Source organism: Limanda limanda, chromosome 12 (genome assembly GCF_963576545.1).
Source record: "Limanda limanda chromosome 12, fLimLim1.1, whole genome shotgun sequence".
In the NCBI taxonomy this organism is placed as follows: domain Eukaryota; kingdom Metazoa; phylum Chordata; class Actinopteri; order Pleuronectiformes; family Pleuronectidae; genus Limanda; species Limanda limanda.
Window position 1 is genome coordinate 10,548,390 of NC_083647.1, and position 19,138 is coordinate 10,567,527.

Consider the following 19,138-nt stretch of genomic DNA (forward strand, 5'->3'; position numbering starts at 1 on the left):
TAGCGCTAGCATTATCTGTCAGCTGCACTGTATTCAGCAGACACTGGCCCTGTGTGTTCACGTCCACTGTTCTGGCCTTGTGCCCTGTGAATAGGGTGGAGGACAAAGAAGCAAAGGATTTCACATTATTTGTAGACAAAACAAGCTTTGAGACCGAGTCATCCTCTGGTTCTTGTTGCTGCCACACTGTTGTGTACGTTTTTTCGTATTGAGAAGTACACTGTTGTAAACTTATGTTGTGCTTTGTGTTGAACTATTGAGATTGCATAGAACATGGGACACGCATGCCACAACAATGGCTGCTTTTTTGCTGCAGCATGATGTCACGACTCTGTCATCTGTTCGTGTGGATACCAGCAGGCTGAAGAAGTCTGGAAATAGCACCGTTTTTTTTTCTAAAGGAGGCCTGTGACAGAAACTGTCACCTCTGGATACAAATTGTACATCTTTGAACAAAGGCTGTGCTGCAGAGGAATGTTAAGTCTCTCATGCCCCTGCAGGTCCAAAGGAATCTCCTGCCACTACATGTTAATGACATTTCCCTGGGCCGAAGTGTATGGTTGCCATCAAGTCTGCTTCCTTAATTAATTTGAAAACTCTGTTACTGAGACGGGCAGTAACGGAAACAATAATGTAGACACTAACCACTGCTTGCTGATTAAGTCTTTTCTCTCCCTGTTGTCTTTGCTAACAGCTGTTGTACAGTTAAACCGAACATTATCGATTCATGTTTTCTGCTATGTTCATTGTTTTAGCAGTTTTCCAACACTGAATAATTATAACCAGGTCTGCTTTAGGATCAGGACAGACGCACATTAAAGGTCCGCTCATCCTGTGTCTTTGTCGGAGTCTGCTTCTTCCTCACTCCCCCTCTGACCTGCACTCACTTTACACTTTAACAACAAACACCATCCTCCTCAGAAGTTATTAGGACTGACATTTACTTTGTGTTTGTTTGATTTAGTAAGACACATGTTTAAACTTGCTCCACAACAAAAGACGTAACGTTACGTGCACAGTCAGGACATCAGAGTTACCGGAATGATCCTGAGTCATGATCAGACATCATCAAATAATAACTAAATACATGCGATTATCAGTTTGTGTGTGAAGAGGGACAGAAACGATCATACACACACACACACACACACTCCCGTTTATCCAGCAACATAAATATGAATTTAACAGGTTTTTATAAGATAATTTCTACGTGTGAGTGATTAGAAAACATCAGAGAAGCAGAAACACTCGTTGTGCTGCACAGAGTAATGTGCCTCAGTGCAGTGGCGCTGATTTAATTTATATCGTGATATATATCATTATCGATTATATTTACTTTCATAAACTAATAGAGAAATCTATGTTTACTGTTGACTTTCACAATGAACAAAAGTAAAAAACTGAGCATGAAGCTGGTCTGAATACCAACAGAATAGCTACAGAAACCCCTCCCCACTGCCTTTATTTCTCATAGTGATTACTCCACAGGGTATGGCCCATGCATTTTGAAGCTGGCCAAGCCCATTTATAACCATGACATAAGTCACGCCCACAATAAGCAACTGAGAATGTTGTGTACGCTTAAACCACGTGCTACTGTCAACAGTCCTCAGGAGCTCTTTAAGAGCGTCTTTTGTTTTCATTCATTGTCTGAATTAGCCATGGTACAGATTCTGGTGTTGACACAAAAGGCATCAGGCCGTGACCACCACACAGCCACGCTCCTCTGCTGTGATTAAGTAACATGGAACCACAAGCGCGGTTGTGCTTTCCAAGAAAGGCAAACACATGCCAACCCAGAAATGCCACACTCATGATGTAAGGAACTGTATTTATCAACCCACCTCTTTTGAGCGTTTACGATGTTTGTTCATTTTTTTTTTCTCCCTTTAGGAATGTTTGTCGGCGTAGTTGATCCCCTGCATGCAGCTGTCTGAAGAGCTTCGGCACTAGAGGAGCAGCAAGCATGGACGTGGAAGACTTTCCTCCCCCACCTCCTGAAAGTAAAGTCAACAAAGTCACTCACGCTTGTATGACCTTTGCCTCTAACCTCTTAGAAAAAAGTTACGTAGCTGCTTAGCCTTTGTGTGAAGTATGTAGTCCGGTTAGCTCAGCTGGTTAGAGCGTGGTGCTAATAACGCCAAGGTCGCGGGTTCGATCCCCGTACTGGACACAGCTTTTATCTACGTATCAGGGAACAGAATGAAGTAAATATAGAGGAAGAGATGACAGTAGATGTCTGCACTTCAAGGGTACTTGCACTTCACCAATGAATGGATATTACAGGGCAAGTAGTGGTGGAGGCAGCGAAAACACTAGGCCTTATTAGTTTGTGGAGAGAAACACAGTGAGACTTTACATTGCTGTGATTTGTTGTTAAATAGTTCTTTAATTCATTTATTTATATAAAAAAATAAATATGATGTGACACTGAACTTTAGAAACAGTGATGGACATTAGTTCCTTTCTTATTTGACAGAGGCAAACATTTATTGATTAAATGAGAAAATAATTTGCAGATCATGGGGAAATTAAATGAATCATAAATTGCAGCTCTAATAAGACATTTGGTGATGCTATAGGACCTAAATCGAGATGTTTGCAGTGTTTGACTGATAGTATCACCTGCTAGTTTCTGTTGGTCATCTCGTAGTCAGATCATTTCCTGGAGGGCTGCTGAAGCTGGACAGCAAGAGTAAACAACACAGATTCCTCTCCTCCGCTCCTGTGCTGCTTTGGTGCGTGTGGGCAGAGGAGCGAGGGAGTAAGGCGGGTAAAATGTGCTGTGCTGCTGTGAATACCAGACAATGTGCCTCAGTATTAGAGTGAACACTGCTGCAGCACACACACACACACACATCGACACACACACTGACACAGCCTCCGGGGATAGACACAGGCCAGAGAAATGCTTCGTCTCCTGCTGGCCAGTCTAGCTTTGTTGCCAGGGGTGATGCTGGAGCGGGTCGTAACCCAGTGACTCATTTGAGTGGACCATTATATAGCAGTGTGGAGATAAGCCCACAGAACAGAATCCATATTGTGGTTATGAATTGACAATGGGAACCTCAACTAGGCCATGGTTGTGTGGCGTTGTGCGTTCACATGCACTTGCATGTATACCCCTTCCTTGTGTTGTGGTCTGCATTCTCACAAGAATAGAAAGATAAGAGAAATTCTTCAAAATGACGACACTTTAATTGCAAGTTCAGGACTGGGGTCTGATTTAACATGACGATCCTTTAACTCAAGTAAAAGAACAAATAAAAAGAAAGAATGGTATCTGGCTGTAGGGTCTGTTGACAGTGAATGCACGAATAAGGGAGGTGATCAAACTCACGGATGGTGTTGTCGACTATATTAGCCCTATTTGATGGTGTGTAGTGGAGTGAAAGTGAAAAGTACCAAAAAATAAATCTACTTTAGTAAAGGACTGATACATTGAAAATGTATTTACAGTTGTGAAGTAAATGTTACCTCCCACCACTGACGATCATCACATTTGTGGTTGTATATACTTGTGTTTTCACATGTGTGTGTGGTTGCACTGTAAGTTCACCATCCCAGCTCAGTCTCTCTAATTAGCTTGCTGGCATTCATACCCGCACAGCAGCCAACTATCAGTGGCCTCATGTGCATGAAGTTGCAGATGCACTATTGAATGGATGGTTGTGATTCATCATCTGGCCAAATCCAATCAGATCAAGTCCTTCTCTGTTCTGGCACAGTCAAGCGTTTTACATCGACACCACAGAGAGAGAGAGGAGGGTGACCTGAGTGCATTTTAGGACATTTATTGACAAATGATATATATCCCACACTCCTCGTATACCACAGTACACTTTTACGCCGATATTAGTGGGAACACAGTTTTTTTTAAATGCAGGTAAACCCATACTTATTTCCCATTGCCAGTAGAGGAGTTTACTTAATTTTTCCCCATGACATCATGTTTGATGTTATGAATACACCGAACACTGAGGTGCTCTCTTAACTCTTGCCAAATTAGCGCGCTCACTAAGATGTCTTGTTTAGATCACTGCCAAGGAGCAGGAGCCGATTACAATATGTGCGTACTGCAGAGTTGTTTGACGATGTTGATGTATCCACTCCCATTGTAGACAAATGCCATATGTTAGCGGGTCTTTTTGATCACTGGAAAAGAAGCTTCAATTAGCTAACTGTGCCTTATCTCCGTGGCCCACAACATTCATCATTGCACAGATGGAAAAAAAGAGATAGCATCTCTGTTCCCAGTTTTGCCCTTTACGCTTGTCTTTTCCTTACACCTTTAGTCATGGGTGCAGATGGACGTGGGGTCAGGCTGCTGACCTGAAACGTTAGTCACAGGCTGTTTCCTCACGCACAGACTACTGGAACAGCTACCTGTCGGAGCCTGAGGGAATCGTTCCTGGTGATTTAGAGCTGTGTACATTGTTGTAAGGAACTTCAAAGTTAGTGAGTTTTTGCTACAGGGTACTTGTTCTAGATTTATTTACATTCTGGCCTGGAGGCAGAACAGAGCTTCTTGCAACAGTAAATGTGAATCATTTAGCGGTAATTTTGTGCAAAGACACACCATAAATGTCTGAAATGACTAAACTAGGCAGGAAGTTGAAAGCAAAAGTTACTTAATGATAAGGTACACTCTATGTGGACATTTATCTGTGAGGAAAAAGTGACTGACGGGGGAGGGAGAGGTCAAAATGCCGAAACCCGAATCGAACCAGGGACCTTTAGATCTTCAGTCTAACGCTCTCCCAACTGAGCTATTTCGGCCTGTGTTGTGAGGGAAACTTCATATCGTAATTGTCGATATGAGCTTAGAGTTTTCTGTTTTCTTTGCGAATACATTCAGGATATGAGGCTGTGAGCTAATAAAATCAAGCTGTGGCTACTGATGAAAGTGCTCGCAAAGAATCCATGGTATGCTTGTGTGAGCAAAGCTTAAGCAATGACAGAATATCCGTCCCCAGAAGTTAAAGGTACCCATCGCTAAACCTTTGACCCCCTATAGGGAAAATCAGCAGCACTCTGGAAGAACTTCAGGGTTTTGTTGGCGGTAATGAATTTCTTCCACTCAGGCTCTTGGGTTGTGGCTCAGTTTATTATTCTGTTAACCCTGTTGAAATGATTAGCCAATGTGTTCCACAGCGTTGAATCCTGGATCACGGTGCACTTTTTTTCATCTCACCGCCGCACTGAATGAAAACTGAAATACTATCTTACTCTTTACACATTCAGCTCGAGGGGCTAGAAACAAGAAACCAGCTGTTGAGAGTTGAATTGAGTGAATTCCTTATCTTTTGACCCGCTCTTGCACCTTATCAAGACTTAGAGTTCTCAGATCAGTAATAATGCATAAACTCAGACGGTGCGACTCACTGACGGGAGTAACAGCTCTCTTTCCTGCTGCCTCAATTGCAGTGAGGAAACTGGAAATTCATTTGTTGCTCCCTTCCTGCTTTCTGCCAAGTGAGCGCTGTGATGTGAAGGTGACGCCTTTCAGTTCTAACTATAATCTTGTAGCGTGGCTCTACCTTGTTTTTGCTTGAAAGTAGAGCTACTTTTGTGTAAAACCTTGATGTTAAAATGTCTGTAAGAAAACATGCTGCTGTAGTAGACCCCACCCTTAATTATAAGTCTGCATGTGGCTCAGTCCTTTAACTTAGAACAGCCCAAGGACTTGAACCACCACCCATATTGTATGTTTTAAGGGTTAGGGTTAGGGTTACTTTCTAACATCTCTAAAGTAGTATTGAGTAAAATTATATTAATGACTCACATCCTGTGCCATGTTTACGCTACTGTCATTCCAGAGTTATGCTCTAATTTGTATCTTCTTCTTTGTAACAAGGCTTTAGCTACTTCACTGTTGCAGGTCAAAAAACAAGCATAAACATTAGGCCCTTGTGTTTATTTTTCTTTGCTTTAAATACTGTATAAGATTCAATTGAAATCGTCTCATAATCACGACACATTGTCAAGAGTGACTCTTAAGAACTTACTTTATCAAGAATACAGTAGATCAATAGAGAGTATCCCTCAATTTAGTCAAGCTGCACCAAATTACACACACTCATAGATACCAGTCCCCGAAAACATGTCAGTTTTTTCATCAAGATCCATGAACTATTTCCTGGGCAATCTCTTTGCCCATTGTCTATTGTCTGATGATGAATTAACCTCTGGGGGCTAACATCGTCTACAGTCCGAGTCGAATGTATCTCAACACAAACAGCAATCCTTTTTGTAGGTGTTTTAGGCTCACACGACATTCTGATTAATCTCGACAGCTTTCTGCATATGAATGTAGATCATCATGTAGAATGTAGTTTTTGCGTAATCCTTGACAAACAAACAAATGGAGAGGCGTGAAAACAGAGGTTAATATGAAGTTAGACTGCTTTAAATACCCCCCCTTCACAATATTTTAGTTGAATATATATATATATATATATATATATATTTTCAAAATTCCTGGAAATTTGGTTGAGATAATGTTTATGGGTGAAATAGTGAAATAATGGCATTAATAAATCATTCTAATTGCAACATTGTCTGTGTCCTAACATACCCAGGAATGTTAAAGGGATAACTACCTTTGTGGAGATAAATCTCAACCTTTATTGTCGCCTGGTATATATTTATATGCATCCTTTCTCTGTTTCCAGTGTTGGCAGACAGCGTCCCAGACGAAGATGAGGGGAAAGCCTTTGACTTTGATGAGAGCGGTGATGACGTCCCTGAGGCTGCCCCCCCTCCCCCTTCACCTCCAGCTCCTTCAGCCACCAGCTGCCAGGATCAGAGCCAGGAGAATGTGGTGGCCAGTCCCCCTGAGGGCCAGCTCCCCGACCTGGACCCCCCAGCACCTTCCCTCACATCCGACACACTTCCTTTACCAGCAGACGCAACTGTCGCCACGGATGAAGCCTTCAAAGCAGGTAGAGGAACAGGAGAAGAAGAGGGGACTGTTGATACAGAGTCAGATTTACCTCCACCTCCACCCCCTCCTCTTCATGACGACACAGATCCTGGGACACCAGGTATGCACCTCAAATGGGTTGATTTTTTAATGTTGCCTGTAGCGGATTGAAAGTATTTGAGCCCATTTAGTCTTTCCTCAGACTCGTCCATACAGAAGTAGCTTTTGGACATAGGTTGCCTTTAAATAATGCCTTGAGTGTGTGTGATGTTTCTCGTCCGTGGACACACATTCTCCACATTCTCCTGCCATGTTTTTTGGTACTTTATCTGGCTCATATCCAGCTCCTGTAGCTATAGTATTCAGTCTTGCTCCCGTGACACCTTGTATCTCTGGCTGCCTGGCGCAGCAGGTTGTCTGCCTTTTATCACTGAAAGTTGTGACAGCAGCAGCTGCAAACAGTGTTCGGCTCTGCATATTCTCACTCGCTTACTAACATGATATCTCACGTCTGCATTTAGGGAATTTCTTCAAATTTTTGACAGTTGTCATGTGGACTCAAAGATACATTCCAGTGTTTAAAGGTCAAGTTCACAATGACCTCGTATTTTATGCAATAAAATATAACGCAATATGTCAGGTACACTTGGAGGGACCAATACTGCACTGAAACTATTGTTTTAGCATCAAATTGACAAATTGAAACCAAACCTATCAGAAAAATATCACTTGCACACACATCATCTACCTAAAACACAAAATCAGACATGTCCTAATTATGTCATTCAAAAGTTTGGGGGAGGAAATGCAAAACTAAAATTAACCAGATTGAATATAAGCAGGGTAATAAAGACATGCACATCCAGGTATGAAAACATCTTAAGTTTAAGAAAAGTACATTAATAATCTACTTAATTAAAAAGTAAGCTGGGCTCATTTTGTGAAATTTTTTAATTTGTAATTTTACTTTGATGCATCTTTGCTCAGTTCCTAAACTATTCATGTAACAAAATATGTTAACTGTATTTCTGTCTCCAGGCAGAGAGGGCCAGGATCCATCCCTCGACGACCCTCACCCTCCCCAATTCGTCGCTAGGACCTCCTCCCAGAGCAAAGTCAACCCTTACTCTGTCATTGACATCACCCCTCTGCAGCTACAGCAGCTTGAGCATCTGCATGCGCCCTCCTCTTCCACTTCCTCACCTACGGAGCCCAAAGGACGAGAGGAAGAGGCCCAAGATGTCCAGACAAGTCCTGTTGGCATCACCTCGGGATACTCAGTCCCAGTGCCTTGTGGCTACGCAACCCCCTCGGGTGTACCACTCCTCACACCAGCGTACACCACACCTGTCATCTTTCGACACATCTCCGTGGATGAAGATGGTAAAGTAGAGGCTAATTCTGCAAACACCTTCCCATACTATTCTGTAGCTATGTGTGTTGCCCTAGTGGCCTGGTTACCAGTCATGAACTCTAATGTCCTTGATTTGAAGACAGCCAGGGTCCCTTGTTGCTGTCACTCCACACATCTCCCCCCCTCATTTCCTGTTATCTCTTCACTTTCTTAACACCTAAACAACTTAAATAAACGTGTCTATTCTTTACTTTCAGGACTATTCTCCTAATAGCTCACAGGCTCATAAATGCAGTTTCAGCCACTTTTATTTTGTCCCTTTTTGTCTTTCTCTTGTTTTTCCTAAAGCCTTTCCACAAGGAAGTGGGGCCTAAATTTAGCTCTCCCCAAAGTTCTGTGTCGGCCGTAAGGATTTTCCGGTTTCCCTGAAACCTCATGGTAGCTTTTGTCCAAGCCTGTGGTCTGGCACTGTGAGGAGTCTGATTACACTGTAATTATCTCAACCAGGTCACAGTGAAAAGAGTTTTAAAACAGATAGGTTGGTGTGAAAACGTACATAATTATATACATTCCTGTTGGTTATAAGATGCTCATTAAGGACATTTTACTTTAGTGATCACTTTTCCTTTGTAAAATTTCTTAGAAATGAATTTTAAATTAGATGCATTTGACAAGTGAAATTCTATGAAAGCACATTTTCAGGAATATGTCATTATGTCGGTGTCTAAGCTTGATTCTTTTAACCACACTGTAGTTGCAGGAGGCAGACGCTTATCAGTGACACCTTGTGGTGGCATATGAAAATGTTTCTTATTTCAGGATTCACATGAATATTTTAAATGTCACAGCGAAAAAACAAAGCCAGGTGGAGTCTGTTTTAAACTTCGGTTGAAACTGTGCTAATTTTGTTTGGTGTTTATATGCCAAGGAATATATAGTGATATATATTATATATACAACAAATACTACAACAGTGAAATGTATGATTATTATTTAAAATAGGTTTAAAGTACTTTATTTTTGTTCAGTTTTACAATTACATCTTCACATAGTTGAAGTGAAATGAGTATGTTGGTGGTTATTATAGTGAAAATAAATCACATAATTTCCCGCATCGGGTTTTGTTTCCTGGGAGTTAATAACAATAAATCCAAACCGTTAAAATAAATTACGATAAATGTTTTAAATATTTTTTTTGTTTAGAGTAAGGTTTTCCTTTTGTAATGTTTTCTCTTTTTTCTCCTTCAGCGGTTGGGACTGGAAACACTTCTGGTGACAGGTAAATGGCAGCTATTATTATATTTAGTTCAATAACCTAAAATCATACCACCTTACTCCTCACTTATGGGTTTGTTTTTTTTTGTTAGTTAGTTTGATTGTTAGTTTCAAGGTACTTGTCTGACGTCAGCCAACACAAGGTCAACGGTATAATGAAAACGTTGGACTTGTTAAATGTTTTAAAGACATAATGTAAGAAAAACGAGAAAATATCTTATTATCAAGGATCAATCAAGTGCATTTGAATAGCAATTAAATAAAATACAGCTTATCATAAAACAAATCAGAATATTGCATAAAAAACTATATTCAAGTTTATTTTTTATGTATAGTTATTATAGCTGACTGCTACCGTCATGCCATGGAGTAAAATCACTTTTTATTCAGAAAAAATGCAGAATCTTTTCTTTATTATCTGATATTACACTGATATTGAACATTTATATTTGTTTGAGTAAATGTTTGTTTCCATGTTTTTTAAGTGCTTTAATTGAAGAGTATCCACCTATTAGAGAAGAGGATGCTTTGGCCAAATGGGCATCAGATCCTGCCAACACTGCATGGATGGAAAGTAAGGAATGACATGAAGGAAGATGCATGTGTTATCAAAATGGAGAGAATACTGGTTATACTTATACTTATTTCACTTCTTTTCTGTGCTTGCCTCTGCACAAACTGTGCGTTCCTTCAGTGTGCTATTATTTCTTTTCACTTTTGACACAGCTGCATTCCCAGAGACTTCCTTCCCTGTTCTTTTGAGGAAGTAGACATTTGTGTGTTGTTCTGTCTTTTAGATCCCCCCTAACTTTACATCCTGTGAGTAGTGTAACGCAGCCTCACAATGTGACATAAGAAACTGTGCATTACCTTTTCTGAATGTTTATGTTTGTGGTTCAGATCCAGATGAGGTGATTTATGATGACGTAGCCAGAGAGAACTCTGACTCCAACACGGGTATGACAAATTTCCTTTCATTCCTTCGTTTCATAAATTTAGTTTCATTTTTGCCGACTGTAGCCGGGAGCCTTTCAGTCGAAGCCTTTCACTTAAATGAAAGTTTCCCAATTTATTTTAAACTGACATATTTGATACTGGTGGAAACTCACTTTTCTGTTGTAACATTGATGATGATGATCATTAGGTATAGTGGTGATATGATAGATGTTGTTAAGCTTACATTTGTGTTGAAGGTGTTAACAACATAACAGTTTACACTTTATGGTATAATGCAATTTTGCAAAATGCCTAAATGCATTTTACGCACAAATTACTTCATAAAGTGCACATTTCTGCAGATATTGAGGATTGTCAGCTTAAAAAAAATCTATATTTTTATCATGGCTATTCAATTAGAGTGCAGTAAATTATTATTGTGTTTATTTCCATAGTTTGCCTATCATGTGACATAATAACTGTATACTGTTTGGTAGGCCATCATTTCCATTAAGATAACAAATTAAATATAGTATTTCTAAATGCATTTCCTTTGGCTACGCCTTTCTTGTACAGACCCGGATGAGATGATCTATGATGACGTGGAACTTGGAGAGGAGGGCGGCTGCAACAGCTCCCTGGACAATGGATGGAGCTCTAGCGAGTTCGAAAGCTACGACGAGGCCAGCGATGGCGAGGGCCTCCCTGAGAACGGACTGCCCCACGCCTTCATGAGAGGAAAGCCGCCCCAGAAGAAAACCCATGTGTGTAACAAACTCCATTCCATTTCTCTTTCTGGATCACAGCCAAAACCAACACTGTGTCTGTGTTTATTATCCTGTACAACTTATGGTGGGCGGATGACTGCAGTGGATAAAGAAGGAAATTAATTTTGTTTGTAACTAGAATTATATTTTCTCTTGTATCCTCCACATATCCACTTTAACATAAGCTGTCATACCGGAAGTCCCATTTGTTTCGCATAAAGTTGTAGTTTAAGTTTTTTAAGTTGAGCAAATCTTCTTATCCTCCTTGTTCTTCCCTTGTGCATAAATTACTCATAGAAACAACATCCATTTGTGTGTTTCATGTGCCATCAAATGTCTACTTGCTTCTGCAGATCTGACAGAGACCATTCTGACTCTTGGTCAGGTGGCTGCACTTTTTATGTATTGGCTTGTGGTTTTGAGAATTCAACTTATATTGTACCACAGACAGACATTAATAGCAAGAACTTTATCCAATGCCAAATGCCTCAGATATAAGGTGAACATCTCCCTCAACTGAAATGGTACTTAGCAGAGTTCATACCTCCGTCAAGCTCAAACATTCCCATTACAATCCCTTTAAATTCAAGTTGCACCAAATTTCACACACAAATTTCAGCAAGATCCATGAATGTTTGCCGAGTAAATTGGTGAAAAATGCCCTATATCACAATGCTAAAGAAAGAAAAGAAATCCTGCATCCACACCACAATTAAATAGGTTCCTTACCATATCTTTTTCTGATAGTATGCTCAGTTGTTTAGGTGTAATCTTGCTTACAGTCAAACAATGAATAAAGGTAGAAACAACCCCCTTGGCAGACTATGAACTATTTTAAATAGCATTTTTACATTTTATGTGTTGACGTGATGAATATATATTTATGCGTTGTCAAAATTCTCTGAATCAAGGGGATGGCACAGCCCTCTTTTAGTAAATCTTTATTCATTTGAATAGGTTCCGCATTAAGACATTTGTGGAGGCCAGAGTCAGCAAAAAAGGATTAAAGTCAGTTTGCTGTGGAATCTTAGTTGCTGGCTCATTCCAAAACCATAACCAGTGACACTTGCTTTGCTTTTGTTTAGCTCTCTCAAGATCTGACTCGCTTGAAAGAACACTATGAGAAAAAGATGAAAGATCTAATGGCAAATACAGTGGGAACGGTAGAGCTGCAGCAGTTAAAACAGAAACAAGAGCAGAAGGTAAACGACGTGAGGCTCACTTCAACCGCCTGTGCTCGACAAAGTAGTCCCAACCCTTTAATCTGAGTCCCGCTAACCCCTCTGGTACATTTCGACACTTAGCATGGTACCTTCATACTACTCTGATGTGAATGACTTGTGGTGGTGGTACTGGTGATGGGTTTGCATACATGTATCTCCTTGTGTCTGTTGTGTTGATATGTCCCATTATATGTTGATGCACTAGAAGTTGTAAAGCTTAGGATATATATTTGAGAAACAGTTGTTAGATTAATATCTATTGCAGTGGCTAAACCTGCCTGTTTGGAACTGGTTGTTTGTTTGGCCTGTGGTCATGTTTGTTACAGCTTTTCTTCCAAAAAACTGTAAAAGGGACCTGTGGCAAGTAAAGACTGGCTGGGCCACAGTCATACATACGCAAATGTGAATCCATAATGCTGGACCAAATTTGAACTCCATTTGAGCTACAGGAAGCGCCTCCTTGCTCCCACAGATGGAAGGTTTTCCTTTGTTACATTTGCGTATGTTTGACCGTGCCCTCAGTCCACAGAACCCTGAAGCTGGGCCACTGCTGCTGCACAAACAGCTGTTCAACTGTTAATCCAAAGTTCAGTAGGCAGAACCATGAACTGGAGAGTAAGTTGTCGCTGCAGTTGTCTTGAACGCATCTGTTGTCGGATCACTTACGGTTGATAAGGTGTCGCCGCTGCTGCTACAGAGCAAAACAGACCCGTTTCTTCAAAGTTTATTAAAATTGAACTTGTCACATATCCGAATTGCACCAATTTTGACACTGCAACTTCTTGAACCTTTAATAATCAATATCTTAACACTGAGATATCTGAAATTTGTAAATAGATTCAGGGAAAACAGAAACACTAGTAATTGAAATGATTTAAGTTGTTCTCAAAATAGCTTGAAAAATGTAACATAAAGAAAATATGTCTTCTACAGCATCTCTTACAATGTTAACCTGTCTTAATGTGTATAACCACTGTGTTTCTTACAGCTGATGTCTCAGTTACTGTCATTCTCTGATCAGCTCTGCTGTATGACACCATCTTTACATTCATCGCTGCTCTAACACTACTTCTGTCATGCTTAGTTCGGTCCAGTGGCTTTTTAACCATAGGTTTAGAGAAAGTAAAACTAAACTTCCCCTTGGATTAAAATTCTCACATTCAATTAACATTTCGTGTAATTTTTGCCATATAGATAATATGATGTATTTGATCTCATCCAAGATGCAAAAGCTGGTGAAGGCCGCCAAGGAGGGGACCAAAGATGGGCTTGAGAAAACGAGAGCTGCAGTGAAAAAGGGTCGCTCTTACATCAAAACCAAGTCGTTCTGTCATGGTATGTGCTTCTTAAAAAGACCATTGCCTCTTCTATTTATCTTAAAGCAACACTATGTCACATTTACTGAGCAATAGCGCAAGATCGTACCCTCCCACCACAGTGACATGGAGCAAGAACAGTTGTTCAGGGTGAGGAATGAAAGAGGCACCGTTCTCTCTATTTCAAGTCGATGTATAATCAAACCTATTTGAAGCTGCTATTTTAGGGTTAAGGAGTTGGATAGTGTTGCTTTAAGTCAGTGTTAATGTGAGAGTTTCAGTATTTACGAAAGGCGAGGAACTGTCCCTTCAACATGTTTACTTTATTGCAGCTTTTCTTGACTTGTCCTCTTTATCTTTTAGAGAGGAAGTCAGTTGGTTTTGAAGATGAGGAGTCTGAACTCTTCATCGAAGTGGACTGTTTCAATGTTGAGCCAGTGCTGTGTCCCGCACCAGAAGGTCTTTCTCAGCAACAGGTAATGAACATGCCCTTCTACGTATAGCTTTAATAAATCGAGCTCATTGCTGTGTGAATTAGCTGTTTTAGAAAACCATGTTATTTTCCTCCACAGCTGGTGAGAAGATGTATATTGGGATCTATTTTGGAGAGTGAGAAGAACTATCTTGAAGCATTGAAGAGGATACTGGAGGTATGGGACAATGGCTGCAGCAAATGCCTAAATCCAATTTGAAGTGTTTGTTATTACAGTGTACTCTGTTTGCTTTATCAGCAATATGAGAAGCCCATGTCCCAGCTCGAGCCCAAGCTGCTGAGCGACAGGAAACTGAAGATGACTTTCTATCGGGTGCGTGAGATCCTGCAGTGCCACTTCCTGTTCCAGATTGCCCTGGCGAGTCGTGTGGCTGAGTGGGACAGCCTGGAGATGATCGGGGACGTCTTTGTGGCATCAGTAAGCTGGGACTGTAATTAAACGGCCTTGTTACCTGAATTGCAACACTAAAATAAATGACAAAAATTTACTGAAATGCATTAATAGAGAAAAGCCAATAATCTATATGTTTCATTAAAATAAAATGCTATAGTTAATTTACAGTTACATTTTATAGTTCAATTACAGTTTACTTAGATAGACAGACGCTCAATGCACCCTCCTTAGCTACCTTACTGTTTTTTAAATTTAAAATCTATCTACTATATAAACAGGGAGTCAGTTTGACTGTTAAAATTTGGTAAATATGTATTTTTTCAACAATGTTATCCAGTTATTTTAACCATAGTCAACAGAAACAAAATCAATGAAAATGAAAAGGCTCAACCTCAGCGTTGACCTAAAGATCATAAAGCTACTGAATTTTGCATCAGCCCTCGACGTGCACCAAGGTGTAAGGGCTCTTCCATGCTATTCACAGTTTTAATTTACATGTATTCTACCAGAACAAATCATGGTATGAGTAGAACTCTGCTTGTGGTTAAAATGCTTTTTGAGTCACACAACAGCAATCATATCCATATAAATCTAAATCTAAACTTCCAGATCTTGACAATGAAATCCATCTTCAACAGGAACACCAGAAATATATTTGAGCTTCCTGGTGCCCCTCAGATCCAAGACATAAAATCTGTGTGTTTATCCAACAGTTCTCAAAGTCTATGGTGCTTGACGCCTACAGCGAGTATGTGAACAACTTCAGCAATGCAATGGCGGTGGTGAGGAAGACGTGCGCATCCAAACCTGGCTTCTTGGAGTTCCTCAAGGTTTGAGAGCAACACTGAAATGCAAAGTGTTTAACTCAGAATAGGATCTGTTTAAATTTACATTTGCAAAGGGATCTTTTAATTTTTTCAGAAAATCATGCCCATATTTATTCTCTGTTTATCTTGTTTTACTCTTGTAAATTTAGTGGAAAGCACAAACTTACTAAAACTATGTTAATGCATTGTAGTCCTTTTTAAAATCAGTTTGACTGGTTCTCAACTACACTCAGTAACCAGTATTCTCATCTGCAGCATCGTCAGGAGACCAGCAGTGACAGAATGACTTTGTATGGCCTGATGATGAAACCTATCCAGAGGTTCCCACAGTTCATTTTACTCCTTCAGGTACAATAGAGTCTTGTTTGTAGCTCCTTGTGTAATATGTACATACACCAGCAGGGGGAAGGCTATGCACATAAGTCAAGGCACAGGGATTTTCAAAGTGCTATAATTCAAGTTGCCCTGTCAAGGGAAATGGATTCATCAGATCTCTTTAAATCCCTTTATTTATTTGTTTATTTCACTGATATATTTAATTTGTCTGTGTCTCTTGAAAAAAACCATCATACAACACATGACACACTGAGATTCTTGCTTCTACAAAAAGTATATATATAGGTTTAACAGTGCATGCTATAACTGCCAATCAGAATAGCTTCTGTGTTCATGATAATAGGAATTGAAATATACATTAATTCTGTTATCAAATCCTGTGCCTTATAAGTGAAGAAAAACAGCCTTGTAGGAGAGAGCAGCAAATGTTGTTGGATGCAGATTTAGGGAGAGTTTTTATTAGATTAATGAGCAATTGACTACTGTGTAGCTTCTAACATGTGCCTCCTCATCAGGACATGCTGAAGAACACACCGGTGGGCCATGCGGACCGTCTGGCCCTACAGATGGCGCTGACTGAACTGGAGACGCTGGCGGAGAAGCTCAATGAGAAAAAGAGGGAAGCCGATCAGCGTTGTGAGATCCGCCACATTGCAAAGGCCATGAAAGAACGCTACCTCAACAAGGTCTGTGCGTTCCTCTTTTGTGCTGGCATGTGTTTTGTTGTTTGAATTGTATGAGACTGAGATTACATTTAGTTGGAACATCTGCCAAGGAGGTTATGTTTTCTCCCCTGTCAATGTGATTGGGGGTTGGTTGTTTGTTTGTAAGCAATATTACACAAATACAACATAATGGAATTATTGAAACTTGATGGAACAGTGGGGGAAGAATCCATAAAAGTTTGGTGCAGATCCAGATCAGTGGGCAGGTTTTTCCCCATTTCTTTAACATTTTGAGATTTTCAACATTTTCATTGATTTTTAAAAAAACTAGCATATTAAGGCAACTAATATCTATGAGTGTCGAAATTTGGTGCAGCTTGAATGAATTTCAAGGGGAATGTTGGTCCTTGGCGAAGCTATGCTCTCTTGTTAGTGCCATTCTAAGTTAATCTGTATTTTTTTTACTTGCCGGCAAAGAAGAATGTTCTCATTACTCATTGCAGTTTGCACATTTTTGGCCCACGTTTGATTGTTTCAGCATATGCTGTGGCATTTCTCTCTGTCCCAGTGTGGGCAGCCATCAGGCACTTTGAGCTCCACATTTATTCTCCTGACTGAATGCCATATTTTTAGCACGACATGTGCCCACACCACCAGCTTTCCCCAAGGTATAATTATTTGTCTAACTGCAACCACCCCCTCTATGTAGCATCTGTGTAGAAATCTGTGTTTACAGGGTACCCCACATGAGGCAGAGGAGTTTGGTTCTTCATAGCCTCTAATTGTTCAGAGTCACTGTTGAAAGTGTATGCTGTTATCCAGAATAGGTGGTTTCACAGCTGAGGGACAGGAAACAAGTGAGACGGAAGAGCAAGAGGAAATTTGACTAAAGCTCACTGAATTTTTCCTGGATACTCTGAGTTTGAAAACATATGGTAGTGTTCATTTTAAGATTTTATCTGAGACTCTATTTGCTGAAATGCTTTTGAATTATTTTCTGGTGTAACCCAATAAAACCTGTTGAAATGTATGAAAGACATTTAGGTCTCTGAATGGTTTATATTGCCTCTCTAGGTTACGTTAACTTAACAAAGACCTAATTCAGAAATCCAAACTCCCACTATATGTTGACACAGTATCAGTATCTGACTCATCTGCCCTGTCCTTTAGCTTCTGAGCAACGGCAGCCGCTACCTGATTCGCTCGGACGACATGGTGGAGACGGTCTACAACGAGCGTGGTGAAATCATTAAAACAAAGGAGCGCCGCCTCTTCCTGCTTAATGATGTTCTCATGTGTGCCACACCCAATATTCGGTAAGAGCGACAAACCAGACCTGCTCTTAATCTACCATTAAATTGCACCTTCTACTGTGATCTCGATACAATCTTAGAACGAAAATTTCTCTTTTTCTCTTTGTTTTGATCATGACATTTGCATATGTCACTTTTCCTACTTAGAAAGATGGTCAGCATTGAATGTAACTGTGAACTGACTTTTGACCGTACATTCCCACTGTGGCCTGCTATTTAACCAAGAGATATGCAGAGCCCTGTTCCCAGACCTTTCAGCTTCTGGCTTGTAATGTAATGTGCTTGTCACCACATGGTGCCTCTGGGAAATACACGCAGACAAATTTGAGATTCACCCCACCATTCAGCATTTCTTCCACACCTTTACCTTCTTCTCACACAGCGCAGCATATACCTACAGTATATTCTCCACAAACAAGATGCTAACACCCTGAAACCAAGTGCCACTTTACCCCTTCTTCTGTCCAGGTGTCAGGATGTCAGCGGGAATGGCAGTGGAAATGTTCCACCTGACCAGAAGTTCCTCCTGAAGTGGAGCGTGCCATTGAGCTTCGTCGAGGTACTGGAGTTTGGATCCAGCGAGGACATGGCGGACAGCAGCCGCTACCCGGCAGCTCATTCTGGGGAGAAGGTGGTCATCAACGCTAAGCCAAGTAAGAACCGTAGTGTCGCAGTGTGTTGTTTTGAATCATCGCATGGCCTATTTGTCTGTCCGTGCCTTTGTCCGCTTCTCTTCACACTGAGCTCTGGAAGTAAAGCTGATGTGATTACAGAGTTGAAGATTGATCCCTCTATAGTCCTTGTGGATTTGAGACTCTGGGATCGGAGCCAATAAATGCCTCTCAGGTAACTGCCTGTGCCTGGTGTGAGGTTCATGAAGTTCTCAATTGTGACTGAAATATCTCAAACTATCTGTCCTACCTGGAGTAATTTGATGAAACGAATTGACCTGTTGACTTGTCCCATTTTAATTAACAACAGAACTTGTCTCATACATAAATACATAGAAATAAAGGCTGGTTTATACTAATTTCTACTGGCACACGCCATTGTTTCGGCTTGTCGCATACCTAACAACTTTTTTAGCTTGGCGCCCGTCATGCACTGATAGACCATGCCCAAACTGGGATCAACTGAAAGCAAGAAACAGGTTTGTCGCTACTGACTGTAGTGATTATTATTCTCCCTCATAAGGGAGCAAAGAGATTCTCAGATGGCTCCTAAATGGCAGATTCCGTTTTGAGGCACTCTAAAGTAAACTATGGAAAAAAAACTCTGCGTACGGTTTGTCATGACAAGAGAGCAAAAGTCAGA

At 40.5% G+C, this 19,138-nt stretch overlaps 1 protein-coding gene and 2 non-coding genes across 3 annotated transcripts in view; 2 read left to right on the forward strand and 1 right to left on the reverse strand.

The window, feature by feature from the left end:
* Positions 1 to 1,947: 1,947 nt before the first annotated feature.
* arhgef10 (Rho guanine nucleotide exchange factor (GEF) 10) overlaps positions 1,948 to 19,138 on the forward strand; it is a 49,901-nt gene continuing 32,710 nt past the window's right edge. The window contains exons 1-17 of the mRNA XM_061082757.1: positions 1,948 to 2,003; positions 6,675 to 7,046; positions 7,964 to 8,308; positions 9,528 to 9,558; positions 10,040 to 10,128; positions 10,455 to 10,511; positions 11,067 to 11,254; positions 12,343 to 12,459; positions 13,704 to 13,815; positions 14,160 to 14,272; positions 14,369 to 14,446; positions 14,528 to 14,707; positions 15,397 to 15,513; positions 15,766 to 15,858; positions 16,362 to 16,532; positions 17,682 to 17,827; positions 18,293 to 18,477. Coding sequence (XP_060938740.1) covers positions 1,967 to 2,003; positions 6,675 to 7,046; positions 7,964 to 8,308; positions 9,528 to 9,558; positions 10,040 to 10,128; positions 10,455 to 10,511; positions 11,067 to 11,254; positions 12,343 to 12,459; positions 13,704 to 13,815; positions 14,160 to 14,272; positions 14,369 to 14,446; positions 14,528 to 14,707; positions 15,397 to 15,513; positions 15,766 to 15,858; positions 16,362 to 16,532; positions 17,682 to 17,827; positions 18,293 to 18,477 — 2,431 coding nt within the window. The 5' untranslated portion in view covers positions 1,948 to 1,966. The remainder of the gene's footprint in view (positions 2,004 to 6,674; positions 7,047 to 7,963; positions 8,309 to 9,527; positions 9,559 to 10,039; positions 10,129 to 10,454; positions 10,512 to 11,066; positions 11,255 to 12,342; positions 12,460 to 13,703; positions 13,816 to 14,159; positions 14,273 to 14,368; positions 14,447 to 14,527; positions 14,708 to 15,396; positions 15,514 to 15,765; positions 15,859 to 16,361; positions 16,533 to 17,681; positions 17,828 to 18,292; positions 18,478 to 19,138) is intronic.
* trnai-aau (transfer RNA isoleucine (anticodon AAU)) lies at positions 2,100 to 2,173 on the forward strand. Its single transcript has one exon. It is a non-coding gene; the product is annotated as a tRNA-Ile (tRNA).
* On the reverse strand, positions 4,708 to 4,779 carry trnaf-gaa (transfer RNA phenylalanine (anticodon GAA)). Its single transcript has one exon. It is a non-coding gene; the product is annotated as a tRNA-Phe (tRNA).